Source organism: Myotis myotis, unplaced genomic scaffold (genome assembly GCF_014108235.1).
Source record: "Myotis myotis isolate mMyoMyo1 unplaced genomic scaffold, mMyoMyo1.p scaffold_m19_p_4, whole genome shotgun sequence".
In the NCBI taxonomy this organism is placed as follows: domain Eukaryota; kingdom Metazoa; phylum Chordata; class Mammalia; order Chiroptera; family Vespertilionidae; genus Myotis; species Myotis myotis.
This window is the reverse complement of record NW_023416346.1, coordinates 102,447,346-102,465,829: the sequence shown is the minus strand read 5'-3', so window position 1 is coordinate 102,465,829 and position 18,484 is coordinate 102,447,346. Positions and strand designations below refer to the sequence as shown.

Below are 18,484 nucleotides of genomic sequence, written 5' to 3'. Positions count from 1 at the left end.
ATATGATTTTAATCTTCTTGAACATGTAGAGACTTGTTTTGTGTTCTAGCATGTGGTCTATCTTTGAGAATGACCCATGTGAACTTGAGAAGAAAGTATATTTTGCAGTTTTGAGGTGAAATGTTCTATAAATGTCAATTAAATCCATCTGATCCAGTGTGTCATTTAGAGTCACTGTTTCCGTGTTGATTTTTTATTTGGAAGGTCTATCCAATGAAGTCACTGGGTTGTTGAAGTCCCATACTATGACTGTACTGCTGTCGATTTCTCCCTTAAAGTCCTCCAGAAGTATTTTTTTGTTTTGTTTGTTTTTTTGTTGTTGTTTTTTTATGTATTTAGGTGCCCCTATATTTGGTGCATATATGTTTACCAGGGTTATATCCTCTTGTTGGATAGATCCCTTTAGTATGTTGTAGTGACCTTTATTGTCTCCTGTATTGGCCTTCATTTTGAGTCTATTTTGTCAGATATGAGTATTGCTATGCCAGGTTTTTGTTTGTTTCCATTTGCATGGAATTTTTTTTCCATCCCTTCACTCTCATCCTGTGTGAGTTTTTTGTTTTGAGGTGGGTCTCTTTAGACAGCATATATTTGGGTCATGTTTTCATATTCATTCATCCACTCCATGTCTTTGATTGAAGCATTTAATCTGTTTACATTTAATATTATTATTGACAGGTACTTATTTATTGTCATTTTAATTCTTTATGCCTATATTTCTCTCTATTTCTTCTTATTATTACAGCAGTTCCTTTAGCATTGCTTGCAGTGCTGGTTTGGTGGCAATAAACTTATTTAACCTTTTTTTTTTGTCTGGCAAGCTTTTTATTTCACCATCTATTTTGAATGATGGCTTTCTTGGATAAAGTAATCTTGGTTTCAGATCCTTGCTTTTCATTACCTTGAATACTTCATGCCATTCCCTTCTGGCCTGTTGAGTTCCTGATGAGAAATCAGCTGACAGCCTTATGGGAGCTCCTTTCTAGGTAACAGGTTGCTTTTCTCTTGTTTCCTTTAAGATTCTCTCTTTGTCTTTAGTTTTTGGCATTTTAATTATGATGTGTTTGGGTGTGGGCCTGTTTGGGTTCTTCTTGCTTGGGACTCTGTGCCTCCTGAACTTGTGTGACTTTTTCCTTTACCATGTCAGGGAACTTTTCTGGCTTTATTTTTTTTCGAACACATTCTCTATCACTTGCTCATTTTCTTACTCTTCTGGCACCTATTCTGAGGATATTGTTACATTTCATGTTATCCCACAGCTCCCTTAAGCTGTCCTCCTGTTTTTTAATTGTTTTTCTTTTTGGTTCTCTGATTGAGTGATTTTTTTCTACCCTGTCTTCTAATTCACTGATCTGATCCTCATTTTCCCCTAATCTGCGGTGTATTACTTCCACTGTGTTCTTCATTAGTGCTATATAATTATTCATAGTTATTGTATCTTTTTTCATGCTGTTGGGCATCCTTGCCATCATTATTCTGAACTCTATGTTTGTTAAATTTCTTATCTTTATTTCATTTATCTCTTTTGGAGAATTCTCTTGTTCTTTCATTTGGAGCTTGTTTTTTTGTCTCCCTATTTTGGCTGCCTGTTTGGGTTTTCGCGTTATGTATTAGGTAAATCTACTATGACTCCCAATTTCTAGTCTAGGACAACATCAGATGCTGTTTATAACTGGCTCTGAGTACCCTGTTTGAAGGTATCAACAATCCACATCTTGTAGCTCCTTCTGCTGGGGCTGAGTTCCTTTGGAAAGAACCAAGATGTTCACCAAGGTCTTCTCTTTGTAGCCCCAGTCAGAGACTCATAGCCTCCAGAGATCCATCTGTACCTGCAGTCTGATTGTTATTTAGTCTTGAATGGCCTCTGGCTATGGACCATAGGCTAGAAGGAGAGGTTTTTCCAACAGGATGGAGCAGTAGCTTCTCCCTGCAGGCTGATTGTTATCCTCAGTCTTAAGGGGCCTTTGAAATGCCACAGAGTGGGGCAAGGGTTTTTCCAATAGGGTTGGGCAATTGTGCCCCCCCCCCGCCCCCCAGGCAAAAGCCACCTGGATAGTTAAAGGTCCACTGGAGAAATATTTTTTTCTAATGTATGAGGGAATGACTCAGCACAGGAAACCAGGGTATCTGCCTTCCAAGTTTAACCCTAGCAGCCCCAACCCTGGCTTCTGCTCACACTGCTCCAGTCTACTCTGCCCTTCCTTTGCCCTCCTTCTGCCAAAGCCCAAGGTGAGTGGCTGCATTTCGAGTCATCTCTCCCTGGCACACAGCACCCCTGCTGCTTTTCACAGCCAGATGTTCTGCAGGCAACTTTCTCAGTTCTGATGCTCTGGGCTTGGAGCCCACCTTGGGGTTTAGACCCAAGAATTCTTAGTAGAAACCCCCACAGCTGAGATATCCCTCTGGAACTTAAGCTGCTGCCTGTGAGAGCTCGGCCAGCCTTCTGCACCTCCACACTTCCTACCAGTCTCTATGTGGTCTCCACTTTCTGTCCTTGGTTATAGTGGTTCTCCAGCTAGTAATCAGTTGATCATTCAGGATGGTTTTTCTGTATTTTAGTTGTAATTCTAGTTTGGGCCTAGGAGCATGTCACTGTAGCTGTCACTTACTCTGCCACCATTGTGGAATCTGGGCCATTTCTTTTCTATTTTTTTAATGATTTTTATTTTTGTGTCTTTTTAAAGAAATATTTTTGTTGAGCCCCAAAATATATCTGCCTATATTTTTTTCTAGAAGTTTCCCCTTTTATATTTATGCCTGTCATCTACCTGGATTTGATTCTGAATATGGTGTAAAACAGGGATATAATTATTTTCTCTATTATTGTCTCAAAACCAGTTTTCCAGTAGTCCATTCCTTTCTCCACTGGTCTGCAATTCCACTGCTGTCATGATCATGTCCGTATACTTATGCATCTTTTATTAGTGTGCTATTGCTCACGTAACAAATTTCCACAAACTTAGTAGCTTAAAACAAAATGAATTTGTTATAGTTCTAGGGTCAGAGGTCTAAATTGGGTAGGTAGGGCTGCATTCCTCTTGGGGCTTTAAGGGAGAATCTGGTTCTTGCCTTTTCTAGCTCTTAAAGGCTCCCTGCATTCCTTGCCTTGTTACCCCCTTCCAGCAATGGTATCAGTTTAATCTCTGCTTCCATCTTTAGAGCTTCTCTGACTTTGAGCACCTTGCTTCCTTTTTAAGTATCTTTCTAATGACATTGCTTCCACTGGGATAATCGAGTTAATTTCCCTTTCTCTAGAAAGTTAATTTTCTACATTGCATCTGCTGGGATAATCAGGTTAATTTCCTTCTCAAGATACTTAATTTGGTTTCTCTTGCTTTGTAAAGGAACATATCCACAGGTTTCAGAGATTAGAATGTGAACATCATTGGTGATGGCATTATTCAGCCTACCACAACCTTCTTTCCATTATTCTTAGGTTTTTAACTCATCCCTTTTAAGGATACTCATAGTCTCTGTCTGATAGTTCTATGATCTGAATACAGTTGTCGAGGGTCTAATCCTCCTGTTTGTCATGTCTGTTAATTCTCACTCAGGATAAGATATGTTTCTTCATCTGTTGTATAATTTTAGATTATAAACTCATTGTAAGGGGACTCAATTTGTGGCAATCTCACTTGGCCTGGGTTGAGATAATATTGCTTCCACCAAGACTCCGGGGGTACTACTGACCCAGAGCCACTTTTCATGCTATTTTATTTGTCAAGGTTTCTTGGGTAACATAGTAATGTAATTTCACACCCTCAAACTGTGTGAGGGCAGACTACTGGTTATAAATATAGAGGTAATCTTCCTCCACACATGGCTTTAGAGGAAACATTTTTTGTTTGTTTTCTCCCTCTTGTAGTAAGTAATTTTTCCCTAGATCACTCTTTTACTGAGGTGTAGTCCTTTAAAGATCCAGACATTATGAGAGAATATTTACTTTCCTATTACCTGACTTGTTTGGAACCCAAGACCTCTCCTTTCCCTTGGTTGGCATTAAAACACAAACCCTTACATTCGTGAGATAGGCTAACTCTTTAGAGCTTCTCCAGCATTAACTCATGTGCTTACTGCTCTAATTTCAGTTCTCTGTTTAGTTTTTGCTTACTTTTATGGTAAGCAAAATCACCAGGAGTCCCCCAGAGTCTTCCCTGCTTGTTTTCTCCTTAAGACTTCTCTGTCATCACTTCTGTTGCAGGGGGGATCTCATATATCACCTCTTGAGACTATTTGTAGCCTGTGTTTCTTAGGTAGTTGGTAGCTGGTTTGGGTAGAGCGGGGAGGGTAATAGTTGAGCTTTCTTAGGGATACTTTTGGTTTGGTCACAATTCTAGGTTTCCACAATGTATTATTAGCAGTAGGACTTATGTTGTGTCAAACTATCACTAATCTTATTTCTGAAATATTCTTAATACCACGATAGAGAAAATAACAAATTATCAAGGTGCTTTTTCTGTAAGACCAGTTATTAAATGTAAGATACTTAAAAAATAATGTTACTTTAATTTTCAACTCAATAATCCTAATTCTCATTTTCTTATTCTCTTCTAGGATGTGTGCTGTATTTGGTGGAATATATTGTCTTCGCCATTCAGTGCAGTGCCTTGTTGTGGACAAAGAATCCAGAAAGTAAGGATGATATAAGTTACCTTCCTATAGTTACACCCCAAGCACAGGTGAAAAATGCTAAAGTCAATTTTTAAAAAATGATTCTTCAAAGATCCTCCTTGGTGTTAATAACATATCAACCTTGATTAAAAGTAATTTGTGTTTAGATCCTCCAGAACAAGGAAAGTGAGTTCAGAATATAGAAACTAAATTAATTTCCCTGCAATATGACTATAGCTCCTGATCATCCAAGCTTGGAAGACAAATCATTTCAGCTGCCGGGGGTGGGTGATGAGTGATTTTAGTTTTCCTTGTGGCCTTACCTCCTCTAATTGATTTTCATCAGATGACAACAAAGCCCTCTGTTATTGCATTTTTAAAAATGGAGCTCACCTAAAGACTCATCAGATTAATCTCTGCTGATAATGCATGTCACTCCAAAAGAAAAAAAACTTTAATGAGTTTTTAGGTAGATTGTTGTCATAAACTATGCTGCCCTGTTATCTGAGGATAAAATCTTTTACAACCACATCAGGCCTGCAGGCTGGTTTAGGATTGAAATAAGAATATACCTGCTTTTTTTTATAAAGCGGAGGATCATTTATCTGTGCATTTTTATATTTAAATAACATTTTTTCTGGGATTTATTATTTAGATACTAAGATATGCTCTTGTCTGAATTACACTCAGTAAGTAGTCTTCGATTATTATGTTTTACCTTAAAACTTACGTGAGTCAATTGGATCAATTTTTAGGATCTGTTTAAATTTTCCTTTTTGTTATGTGTTCTTAAGAATCTACTGACATGTATCTTTTATATAACATTTTATGGGTATATAAAGAAATTGTTCTTCATTCCCATTTTGGATGCCTTTTATTTTTTTCTCTTGCCTGATTACTCTGGCTAGGACATCCAGTGCTACGTTGAATAACAATGGTGAGAGAGGACATCCCTGTCTTGTTCCTGATCTTAGAGGAAAAGCTTTCAGTTTTTCCCCATTGAATATGATATTAGCTGAGGATTTGTCATATACTGCCTTTATTTTGTTGAGACACTTTCCTTCTGTACCCATTTTATTGAGTGTTTTAATCATAAATGGATGTTCTATCTTATCAAATTCTTTTTCTGCATCTATTGATACAGTTGTATGATTTTTTTTATCCTTTGTTGTGTTAATGTGGTGTATTATATTGATCGATTTGCATATACCATTCTTGTGCCTCTGCAGTGAACCTTACTTGATCATGATATATTATTTTTAAAGTGTTGTTGTATTCAATTTGCTAATATTTTGTTTAGGGTTTTTGCATCTGTATTCATCAGAGATATTGGTCTGCAGTTTTTGTGTATATGTGTGTTATCCTTGCTGGGTTTTGGTATCAGGATTATGTTGGTCTTATAAAATGTGTTAGGAAGTTCTGCCTCTTCTTCAATATTTTGGAAGAGTTTGAACAAAGAATAGGTATAAAATCTTTGACTGGTAGAATTCACTAGTGAAGCCATCTGGTCCTTAACTTTTATTTGTTGGGAGGTTTTTGATGATTGTTTCAATTTCCTTACTATTGATAGGTCTACTTAGGTTTTCCAGGTCTTCATAATTCATTCTAGGAGGGTTATATATTTCTAGTAACTCATCCATTTCTTCTATGTTAGGGGTGGGCAACCTTTTTGTGAGTGCGTGCCAAAACCAGCAAAATCTCTGACTCAAAATTCTTCTGCGTGCCAACCCTAATTTTTTGAGAACATGTTACGCCTACTTGATATCTCTTAAGGTGTACGTATGTGAAGAACCTTGAAGAAATAATAAAATTTATTCGAGCGACAAAAACACAGTATATGATGATGAAAAATACATTTATTTTTTAATGTATACATGTACACTGATAGTCCAACAGAAAACTTTATGACTCCGTTTGATATTATCAGTGGGACTTTTGCTGCTGCATCACTGATGACAGAGATTTTACATCAGGTTTATATTTCGTGACCTTCAGAGATATGCACGAGCTACTACTTTCATCTGTCAGGCTACTCCTATTACGAGACTTAACAAAATTCATCACTGAGAACAAAGATTCACAAGCGTATGTGGATGAAACCAAAACACTGGTCAGATCTAGGAAGGCAGGGAGAGTTAAGGCAGAGGCTTAGAAATTGCTCTTCCCTTCTCTCCGTCAATCCATGTCTATGGTCTTTAAGATAACTTGTTATGTAAAATTATTTATCTAAGATGCGCCTACACTGAATTTATCTGAAAAATAAAAAAGTCGATATTAAGAAAAAAAATTGTAAATGGAAGATTATAAGAGAGGGTTTCGCGTGCCAGCAAAAGTTACTGGCGTGCCATGTTTGGCACGCATGCCAGGGGTTGCCCACCCCTGTTCTAGGTTATTGAATTTGGTTGCATATAGTTTTTCATAGTATTCTTGTATGATCCTTTGTATTTCAGTGATGTCTACAATAACTTCTCTTTAATTTCTGGTTTTGTTTATTAGGTGTCTTTTCTCACTTTTCCTTAGTGAGTCTAGCAACGCTTTGTAAATTTTATTAATGTTTTCAAAGAATATATTTATTGCCATTTTATTGTTCATATTTTTATCTTTATTTTCTTCTTCTTTTTAAAAAATACCCTTTAACATTGGTAGTGATGAACTCCTTTACTTGTATCTGTCTGCTAAGCTCTTTAAATATCATTCACTTCTAAATGATAGCTTTGCTGGATAGAGTAATCTTGGCTATAGGCCCTTGCTTTTCCTCACTTTGAATATTTCTTGTCAATCCCTTTTGGCCTTCAAAGTTTCTTTTTAGAAATCAACTGACATTCTTATGGGCTCTCCCTTGTAGGTAACTAACTGCTTTTCTCTTGCTGCTTTTAAGACTGTCTCTTTGTCTTTAACCTTTGGCATTTTAATTATGAGGTGTCTTGATGTGAGCATCTTTGGGTTCCGCTTGTTTGGGACTCTCTGTGCTTCCTGTACTTGTATGTCTTTTTCCTTCACCAGATTAGGGAAGTTTTCTGTCATTATTTTTTCAAATAAGTTTTAAATTACTCGCTCTTTCTCTTCTCCTTCCAGCACTCCCATTATGCAAATGTTTTGGTATGCTTGTAGTTGCTCCAGAGACTCCTTACACTATTTTCATTTTTTTGAAATCTTTTCTCTTTTTTTGCAGTTCTGATTGGGTGTTGTTGTTTTTTTCCTTCCTTATATTCCAAATAGCCAATTTGATTCTAGGCTTCATCTATTCTCGCTGTCATTTATTCTTCATTTCATCTAGTGTATCGTTCATTTCTGATTAGTCGTTTTTTTAATGCTGTTGAGGTTCTAAATTGAGCATCCTTATAAGCAGTGTTTTGAACTCTGCCTTTAGTAGATTGCTTCTCTCCATTATTTTTAGTGCTTTTTCTAGAGTTTGTTCTTTTCTTTCATTTGTGATGTGATTCTTTGTCTCCTCATTTTGGTAGCCTCCTGTATTTGTTTCTATGTATTAGGTAGAGCTGATACATCTCCTAGGCTTGGTATAATGGGCTAAGGTAGTCAGTGTTCTGTATGGCCAGTGGCTGGCACAGCCTCCCTGATCACCTAAGCTGGGTAATCAAAGTGCACCCCCCTCCATGTAGGCTTACACTCTCCTCTTGTTGAGCCTTGATTGCTGTTGGCACATCAATGAGAGGGATTTACCCCAAGCTGATCAGCTGCAAGGACTGACTGCAACTACCAAACTCCTACCATTGTGGAGGATTAGCTTTGCAGGGACCCACCCCACAGAGCAGGACTGCTTTAGCAGGGTTCTAGTACCCGCTGAGTCCGTCCCTTGAGTGTATCACTTGTGGAGGTAGTTGGATGGTGCTTCTATGTGGTCTGAAACTGTCCACTGGGTGTACTGTCTCTGGGGACTCCTAGAAGGTACACGCCAAGGTCAGCCACTGCCTGTGTTCTGCCCAGGGCTCCCCAGCATGAGCTACAAAGTGGTATATAGATGGTTGCTACTTGTGCTTGGCTTGAAAGTGCCCAGGAGTGGCCACTTAACAAGAGGCATGGGTTGTGCTAAAGCCAAATGCTGCTTGTTTGAGAGATTTTAGGAAAATATGAAACATGAGCCATGACAGGCCATTCCTATGGAAAAGCCACTGGAGACACCTTGGGTGGGCCTAAATATTGGCTGGAGCAGGCCTCAGAGATTACCAGGGCAGGACAAAAAGCGTGAGCCAAGTTGATGGAGTCTCAGATATGGCTTCTGCCTGTGGGCTCTGTGGTGGAAGGACTTATCAAAGGAACAGTGGCCTCTGCAGTACTTTGGTCTTATTAACCATTGTTACCTCAATACATTTTATAAACAGAAATAAAAAAAGTAATTGTTCATCCAGAAAATACCTTAATATCTTGAACAAACATGTTAAGTTTAAAACTGTTTTTTTTTCATGTTACAATAATTGTCTGTAGTCTAAGCAGCATAAAAAGTTTATCTTCATATAGACTAGAGTGAACTAACTAGTATTTTAAGATATGGTGGAGAAAAAAGTCAACTCTAGAACATGTAATTTTTAGATAGTGAATTTGCTTTAGAAAAATAAGTGTAACATAAAATAGACACATGATCTAAAGGGTTTTAAAATACTTTTAGCACGTTAACAAAAAGGTACTACATAAATTAAACATGAAAAAGTCTGTCCCTGAAAGCCTAGGATATTCATATATTGGCTCACGAAGAGCTCTGTGGAAATTCATGAAGGAATAGTTGTCTTTATAGCTTTTAGAGGTCATTTTTCTTTATGTTTTCATTTTGAAGCATGAGTATGTGCCCCATGATGGAAAGCCAGATAATGAATTGCTTGTTTAGTGTTTATTTACTTAGATCCTTGTACCTTTTTTGGGGCACCATTCCAGTCCCACATGTTACTCTTAGTGACATGAATTTGCATGAATCTTGTTTGTCTTAAAAAAAATGGATACGTTAGTACAGTAATAGCATTTGTTGAACAAAGGCTACATTTACCTCAATTTTTACTTCATTTTTATTATAAGCTGTGAACATTATAACTCTACTTTGTGCTCTGCTACAGATTTCAGTTGCAACAGATGGATGAGAGCTGAGGGTTTAAAAACCAAAGTTGGGTAGTTTTCAAATTTTAATGTGCTGTAGGATCACCAGATAAACTTGTAAAAAACACCATGTGGATTTTTGAACCTCACCCTTGGGGAGCGAAATTGGATAATGTGCTTAGAGTACAGCCAGGGCATTTGCAGTTTTAAGGTACAGGCCAAGTTAATCTAATGTAGTTGCTCTTTAGACAGCACTGAGAAACACTGATCTGTAAAGTAGAGTTCGGGATCAAGCCTATGGTACTGTGTTTCATGATGGACTGGGGTCTCTGTGTCTTAATTCATTCTAAGCCCACATCAAGGTGAACCTTCCAGGTCTACTGGCATTAAGTCTGATTTTTAAATAGCAGACAGAATGCTAGTGATTTAACATTTCTTTTATAACTTCATAGAAAGACCTCGAACATAACAACTATCTAACAGCTCTTAAGGCATGTATGGTCAGGTAGCCCTTGAATGAGAGAAGACCTGAAACTTCATTACTGCCATGAATGACAGTGGACAAGTCACTCTAAGCCAGTATTTTATCTGTAAGATGGGTTAGGTGGATTCCCCAAGTCTCCTCCCAGATATGCCATGCTTTCATTGAACTAACTGAAAGTACCTAGAAAGTACTTAGTTTTTTCTCAACATTTAGAAATAAATTATCTTCAAGTGTTTTATATGCCCAAATGTAGGCCTTACTTGCATACTGGGTAATATTCAGTCCCAGTTAGAAAATTTTTAAAAATTAACAACTGTATGTGTCTACTTTTATGGGTATAAATGGAATAACAAAATGTCTACTTATGCTATTTATTAAATCATTTTATTAGAACTCCAGTTTTCTAATGAATATATTTTTCTTATTCATATTGATTGTTTAAGATACAGACATTTTGGATTCTAGATACGATTTTCTTATTGGAAATTTATTCCAAGCCATGACATTTATTTCTTTAATAGTAGGTCAGTTTTAAAAATTTTACCTGCATTTGTAATGTTCATGGTATCTACAATATTCTCACTATACTGAATTGTTTAAGTGATCTTCATAAGTTTTATTTCAGAGACAATACTTGAAAATTATAAATTCATACCATCCTAATATATAAAAACCCTGGGTCATATCGGCCAGTAACAACCTAGGCTCAACCAACCGGAAGTCAGTCCTGTAGTCAGCGCTTCTGCCGCAGGCACTGTGCCCCAGCACTGACTGCTGAGGGGTCTGCGAATCAGAGCCAGAGAGAGGCATGAAGAGAGAGGCAGGGTCTGATCCGTTGCCTCTGTGGGAGCTTTTGATCAGCACTTGCCTCTCTCTCCCAGTCTGGCCAGCAGCCGCACCTCCGTTTCTCTCCAGGCCTCCACCGGGGCTGCTGAACAGCCCCGCCTTTCTGATCAGGCCCCGTTGATAGGCCCAGAGACGCTGACTGGCATAGGAACTGACCAATCAGAACCAAATGTGGGTGCTGTGAAGAACCAATGACTGCCTAGGAGGCGGAGCTTTTGACGTTGCTTGGCATAGGAACTGACCAATAGGAACCAAATGTGGGTGCTGTGAAGAACCCATGGTTGCCTAGGAGGCAGAGCTTCTGGTCCTGACTGGCATAGACCCAGACCAATCAGAACCAAATCTGGGTGCTGTGGGAGCCAATGGCTGCCTAGGAGGCAGAGCTTTTGACGCTGATTAGCATAGAAACTGACCAATCAGAACCAAATTGGCCAGCAGAGGAGGGCAGTTGGGGGTGAGATCAGGCCTGCAGGGGAGGGCCATTGGGGGCGAGATCAGGCCAGCAGGGAGGGCAGTTGGGGGCAAACAGGCTGGCAGGGGAGGGCAGTTAGTAGCAATCAGGCAGCAGGCAGAGGCATTTAAGGGCAATCAGACAGGCAGGCAGAGGCAGTTAAGGGCGATCAGACAGGCAAGCAGGTGAGCAGTTAGAAGCCAACAGTCCCAGATTGTGAGAGGGCTCTCAGACTGCCTGTAGGATCAGGCCTAAACCGGCAGTCGGACATCCCCCAAGGGGTCCCCAATTAGTGAGGATGCAGGCTGGGCTGAGGGAACATCCCCCCCTCCATGCACAAATTTTGTGCACTGGGCCTCTAGTCACTAATAATTACCAAATTTATCTAAAGCTAGCATTGATTGAAGTTAACTCAGACTAATGTATCTTTCCCAAACACCCAAACACTACTTTGTCATTCCTAATCAAATATTTGAGAGAGCTACCGGTAATAAGAGGTATTTTGTAAGGACTTAATGTGAAATGAGGGATAATTTCTTGAGGGAAAAACCTTGAAAACGTATTTGGGCATACGTAGCATATATTTCTTTTTAAGGAATCAGGTTACCTCAAACCACTGCTTATTCTAGGTGTAATTAGGTTATTAGTCAAGGAATCTGTGAAGATTTACATTTATCGCCTTGTGGCCTTAGATTGTTTTTCTTTCCCTATTTTTCTATGTGGAGCACTTGACATTTCTCCCCTTTGGTGTAGTTAAGAGCTACTCATGCCTCAGGTCTAAGATCTAAGTTTATTTCCTGCTCCCATGGATTAGATCAGTACTCTCTGTCAGCCCCTAAGTCAGGTCCCTTTGTATGATTGTTTTTAAGTTTCCTGTAAAAAATGGCAGAATCTCACAACTATATCTCCAGAACCAGAGCAGGTTTCTATCACCCACTATACTCACTATTATGTGTGAAATGAATGAGTGAATGAATGAATGCTAAAGACTGATACTGTTTTTGTGCTTCTCTTTTAACCTCCATTGAGGAAAGCAAATGGAAACATAAATGGTCATAGCATTGTGATTAATTTGGTGATTATACATTAAAGTATTGTATAAACTTTGAGAGAAGAAATATGAACTATGTAACCAAATGAATACTTATTTTCAGCTAAAACTTATTTTTCATTTTTGCTTAATTTGGTTTTCTTGAGATCTACATTGACAGTGCACTCTTTGCTATATTGTGCATTGGCTCTGCTTTCTTAATTTTCAGAGGTATCAGACATAGGTATCAGTAGTTCTTTCCTATACCCTCTCACTAAATTCTAATACTGAACCCCTCTGTTGACTATTTTTGGAAACACTGAATGTTCTTATTGAGCAGCTTTCTTTTCCTTTGCAGCTGTGCTGACCATGTAAAACTCCTGTAAATTAGATTTGGTCATTTAGCAATACAGTATTTGATATTAGGGTAAGGTGTGGATAACCTTGGACCAGATATATCTGTAATCAATAGCCTGAATCTAATTACTTCAGCTAGTGTTCCTTGGGTACTTCAGCTCTCTCAATTACTTGATTTCCTCCTATGACTATTTCTTGGAGATATCTTTTTTTGATGTCAGGAATGACTATACCTTTCCTGTATATTTGTAAGTTAGTAGTGAATAGTAAGTTAGTAATTCTGGCAGTGGTTTGGAAGAAATACTGATAGAAAGAGGTTCTTTACCTCCTAACTTAGAGATTCTGTATATTTGTTTCTGCCTCTACACTGTTCACATAAATGGAATACTTCCATCATTATCTATCCACCCATTTAGCCATCCATGCAACAATTATTAGTTACTAGAGGCCCGGTACACAAAAATTTGTGCACTGGTGTGTGTGTGTGGGGGGGGGGGGTGGCCCTCAGTCCCACTTGTGCCCTCTCACAGTCTGGGACCCTCGGGAGATAACGACCTGCTGGCTTAGGCCTGCTCCCGGGTGGCAGAGGGAAGGCCCAATCCCTAGGCGAGCCCCTGGTAGGGCTAAGAGCCGGGCCGATTGGGGAGTTGGGGCGCCACCCCCTGTCATGCACAGAGCAAGGTGGATCGGGAGGTTGTGATGCCACCCCCAGTCACGCTCAGGGTAGGACCATTGGGGGGTTGGGGCACCGCCCCCTGTCACACTCAAGGCAGGGTCGATGGGGAGGTTGCGGCCCACCCCCTGTCACGCACAGAGCAGGGCCCATCAGGAGGGTTGGGGATCCGTACCCTGTCACGCACAGAGCAGGGCCGATGAGGGGTTGGGGAGCACCCCCCTGACACGCACAGAGCAGGGCCGATCAGGGGGTTGGGACGCCGGACCCTGTCACACACAGAGCAGGGCCGATCAGGGGGTTAAGGAGCTCCCCCCTATCAGGCACAGAGCAGGGCCGATCAGGGGGTTGGGGTGCCTTCCCCTGTCACGAACAGAGCAGGGTGTATAGGGAGGTTGTGGCCCTGCCCCATGTCACGCACAGAGCCACAGGGCGATCAGGGGGTTTGGGCGCTGCTCCCTGTCACGCTGCTTCAGGGGCCAGGAGGCCTCGCAGCTCTGCTGATCCCAATGCTGGGAGGCCTCACAGCTCCACTTGACACTGGGGCAGTGAGGCCTCACTGCTCAGCTGATCCCGGTGCTAGGAGGCCTCGCGGCTCTGCTGATCCCGGGTTCGGGAGGCCTCGCAGCTCTGCTGATCCCGGGTTTGGGAGGCCTCGCAGCTCCGCTGATCTTGGTGCTGGGAGGCTCCACTGATCCCAGGCTGGGAGGTCTCGCGGCTCTGCTGATCCCGGTGCCAGGAGGCCTCGTGGCTCCGCTGATCCCAGTGCTGGGAGGCATATTACCCTTTTACTATATAGGATAGAGGCCTGGTGCATGGGTGGGGGCCAGCTGGTTTGCCCTGAAGGGTGTCCCCGATCAGGGTGGGGGACCCCCTTGGGTGCCTGGCCATCCTCGGTGAGGGGATGATGGCTGTTTGCAGCTGGCCATACCCCCTTCAGGGTGGGGGTCCCCACTGGGGTGCCTGGCCAGTCTGGGTGAGGGGATCATGGCTGTTTGCAGCTGGTCGCACCCTCTTCAGGGTAGGGGTCCCCACTGATGTGCCTGGCCAGTCTGGGTGAGGGGCTGAGGGCCGTTTTCAGGCTGGCGCGTGACTGAAGCTCCCAACCTCTCCTTTTTTTTTCATTTTTTTTTTATTCTGGGATTTATTTACCTTCTATGGCTGTCACTGGAACTGAGTGCCAGCTTTAGCTCTGAGGCTCGGCTCCAACTCTGAGACCTCGGCTGCTGTTCTGGGTTTGTTTGGCTTCTATAATGGAAACACTGTTTCAACTCCAGCTCCGAAAGCAGGTTTCTGGGGTTTTGTTTAGCTTCTATAATTGCAACATTGTTTCTTAGACTGCAGCTCAGAGCCCAGCAGTGGCAGGCGGGGAACCTTGGCTTCCTCCTTCACTGGAGCAGGCAAGCCTCCTGTTCGCTTCAGCTGCCTGGCTGCCGGCCGCCATCTTGGTTGGCAGTTAATTTGCATATCTCGCTGATTAGCCAATGGGAAGGGTAGTGAAGTTATGGTTAATTACCATGTTTCTCTATTATTAGATGGGATTTTCTGTGTGCCAGGCACTGGGGACACAGCAGAGAACAAGTCATGGACTTTAGAGTCTATCAGGGGTCATTAAAGAGCAAACAAATTATGGAGATAATTACACAATGAGATCTGTTCAATATGCATATCTGACTCTGTCCCTCCCTGTGTAAAAAATTTCACTATCTTTATAGCACTTCAGAATTAAGACCATTTTATATGACACGTGAAGCTTAGGGAACTGGTCTTTGCCTGCCTCTCTAAGCTCATCTCTCTTCTCTCTCCAGCATCCACTTCCATTTTATTGTCAATCAATACTGAAATGCTTGTGGTTTCTTGTACTTCTCTTTCTTGCCTCTGTACCCCTGCACATACTGCCTTTCTACCTGCAGTGTTCTCCTTATTTGCTTGCTTAACTGTTTTTCATACTTCAAAAACAGCTACCCTCAGTTGGGTACTCCCCTGCATCCTCATCTCTTATCAATGGATTTGGGCATCCTATCTAATAAAGAGGGAATATGCTAATTGACCCTCATGCTGTCACAAAGATGGTGGAGCCCACAGCCAATAAGGAGGGAATATGCTAATTGACTGCCACACCCTCAAAGATGGCGGTGCCCACAGCCACAAGATGGTGGCGCCCAGTCCCCTCAGCCTCACTGGGGTGGCAGGTGCATGGCAACGCTGGGCCCACCCCCAGGCAGGCCCGGCTGCTCTGAAAACCTGCCTCCAGAGTCCCCCAGTCCCCTCAGCCCCCCAGCCTCCCAGGGCCGGCCCAAGGTGCAGGCAAGCCTCAAATGGAGGCTGCCCAGCCGATGCATGAGGTGCAGGCAAGCCTCGGATGGCATCTTCCAAGCCACCCAGGGCCGGCCCAAGGCGCAGGCAAGCCTTGGATGGCAGCTGCCCAGCCGCCCAGGGATGCCCAAGGCTCAGGTAACCAGGGCCAGCCGAGGCTTGCGCTGCCAGTAGTGGCAGCAGCAGAGGTGTGATGGGGGCATCACCTTCCCCTGATTGCCAGGTTGCCTCCCGCCCCTGAGGGTTTCCAGACTGTTAGGCCGGCCGGACTGAGGGACCTCCCCCCTCAAGTGCATGAATTTTCATGCACCAGGCCTCTAGTTTTCTTAAAATTGCCTTAGAGCAGTGGTTGGCACATGATTGTTTTGCCATACATTTATATCAAGCAGATGAGCTACCAACTTGCTAGTAGTCCATTGTCTTACTAGACTAAACAAGAGTCTAAGGCAGTCTCAGTGAAAATGGAGAGAAAAGGTGAGTTTGAAGAAATCTTTTAAGGTAGGATGAAAATTGAATAGCAGATTAGATGTAGAAACAGAGATTCTGAGCTAGGGAAACTGTTAAGTGCTGGTCATGTCATTACCTAAGATAGGGAATTCCAAGAGGGTAAGCAGATGAGGAGCCATGATGAACTCTGTTTGGGGCATGCTAGGTTTAAAAAGCATTTGCAATCTCTCCAGAAAGAAATGGATAATAAATGTTTTAAAATATGGATACAGAGCTTTGGATTGGTCAGAGTAGGTTAATGGTGTTTGAAACTATTGGAATGGATTTTTACCCAAAAGAATGAATGATAAGTATTTTGGAAAGGTGTCATTGAAGAGGTGGCATGTGAACTAATGTGTTTGAGAAATCGTGGAAGGACATAGTGAGTAGGGAGAATTATTTTGTTTACTTCAGTGATTGGGAATCTTCTGATTTCCTTAATTAATGTTTTCAAAAATTATTTCATATGCGATTTCTGCACTCCTTACCATACAATTAGTTGGGATATTAATTCTGAAGATCATAGTGATGCCTGTTTTAATGTTATTTTTTCTCCTCTGGGCCAAATTCCAGATAAAGAATTTTTGTCTTGTTGAATGTTTTCTTCCTTATCGCCATTTTGATATTTATACCCTTGTGTCATTGCACTAAGAATTGAGTAAGTATTGTGATTTAGAAAGGTCAGCTCTAAAAATGTTTCGCCTGGCTTCAGTGATTCTTATGGTCAGCTTTGTCATTGTGTCTCTGTACTTAGGAACTCCTATATTGCTCCACCTCAATTTACTATTTATGAAGCTCAGTAAGAACCTCAACTAAATCCAAAATGTTGTTAACCTTTAATGGCTTCCTCAGGTTCATGTGAAAGGGGTTGGCGGGAGGGTATTTTAATGTCTCTGGCAGCACTGTTTCATTTGGCTCTTTTCCATTACCTGAATGTCATCTAATTTCTTATATTAATCTTGTAATACAAACTCTAAGTCTAGGTCCCAAGTCAATATTCCTTCCTACATTGTTCTCCCAATTAAGGCAAATATATGACAGTAAGTCAAGTGTCTGAGGGGTAAACAAATCTTATCACTTACTTAAATGTGTCTTGCTTTGAATTGTTCAAGCCTAGAGCCTTAGTGCGGCAGAAGGAGGCTACCAGGTGAGTTGTGTTATTATTATCTACCAGACTGACAGAGCATATGTGACCATAACCTCAATTACTGCAGATATCAATATATTTATTTCTGTAGCAATAGCTCTTGACTTTTCTCCATGTAGCACAGACTAGAGATACAATAGTAGCAGTGGCACACTTGACGGTGATTCTTCCCTGGGATTTGGGAGCTTATCAGAATCTCCAGGGGTACTTATAATTTAAAAAAGTCCCCCAGGTGTGATTCTGATTTGCTTCCTTCTCCTCCTCCTCTGAGAATCACTGTTTCATCCAGAAGCCTCAGCATACATAGGAACATTTGTTAGTATATTGCCCTTGCATTGTTGAACTCCCTAAACCTCATGTCCCCATACTTCTATTTTGAGTCGTCCCCAGTTTCTTCTAATACCATAACTTCTGAAACCAATTTCTACCTGTCACTAAAGGTATAACTACCATTGAAGCAGTCCTACTAGAGTTTAGATTCCTACAAAGCAAAGATACTCCGTAGCTTATGGCCAGGTTTAATTGTGTGGTTTATTTAAAAGGGAGCTTTTTGCAAAGACTTAGACTAGAGTCCACGATTTATATTAACACCCCACCCTGCCAATGTTAGTCCAATATTTTATGATGAAAAATTTCAAATCTATGCCACAGTTGAAAGAATTTCAGGGTGAACACTTCTATATCCACCACCTAGATTCCACAATTAACATTTTAATATACTTACTTAATCATATATCTACTCAAAAGTTTATCCCTCTGTCCATTATTTCACCTTTTTAAAGCATTTCACAGTAAAGTTCAGATATAAGTACGGTTCCCCCTAAACACTTCAGCATGCAGATAATTAACTAGAGTTTAATATTTATTTACACCTTTTTCTTTTGATGAAAATTTTCATGCAGTGCAGGTGCCCAAATCTAAGTGCTCATTAGCTGACTTTTGACAAATAATATATCTACTAGTGGCCCAGTGCTCGAAATTCATGCACGGAGGGGAGTGTCCCTCAGCCTGGCCTGCACCCTCTCAATCTGGGACCTCTT

General features: G+C 41.2%; 1 protein-coding gene across 1 annotated transcript in view; it reads left to right on the top strand.

Moving 5' to 3' along the window:
* CHM (CHM Rab escort protein) overlaps nt 1–18,484 on the top strand; it is a 258,996-nt gene that overhangs the window by 183,760 nt on the left and 56,752 nt on the right. The window contains exon 9 of the mRNA XM_036305573.1: nt 4,555–4,632. Coding sequence (XP_036161466.1) covers nt 4,555–4,632 — 78 coding nt within the window. The remainder of the gene's footprint in view (nt 1–4,554; nt 4,633–18,484) is intronic.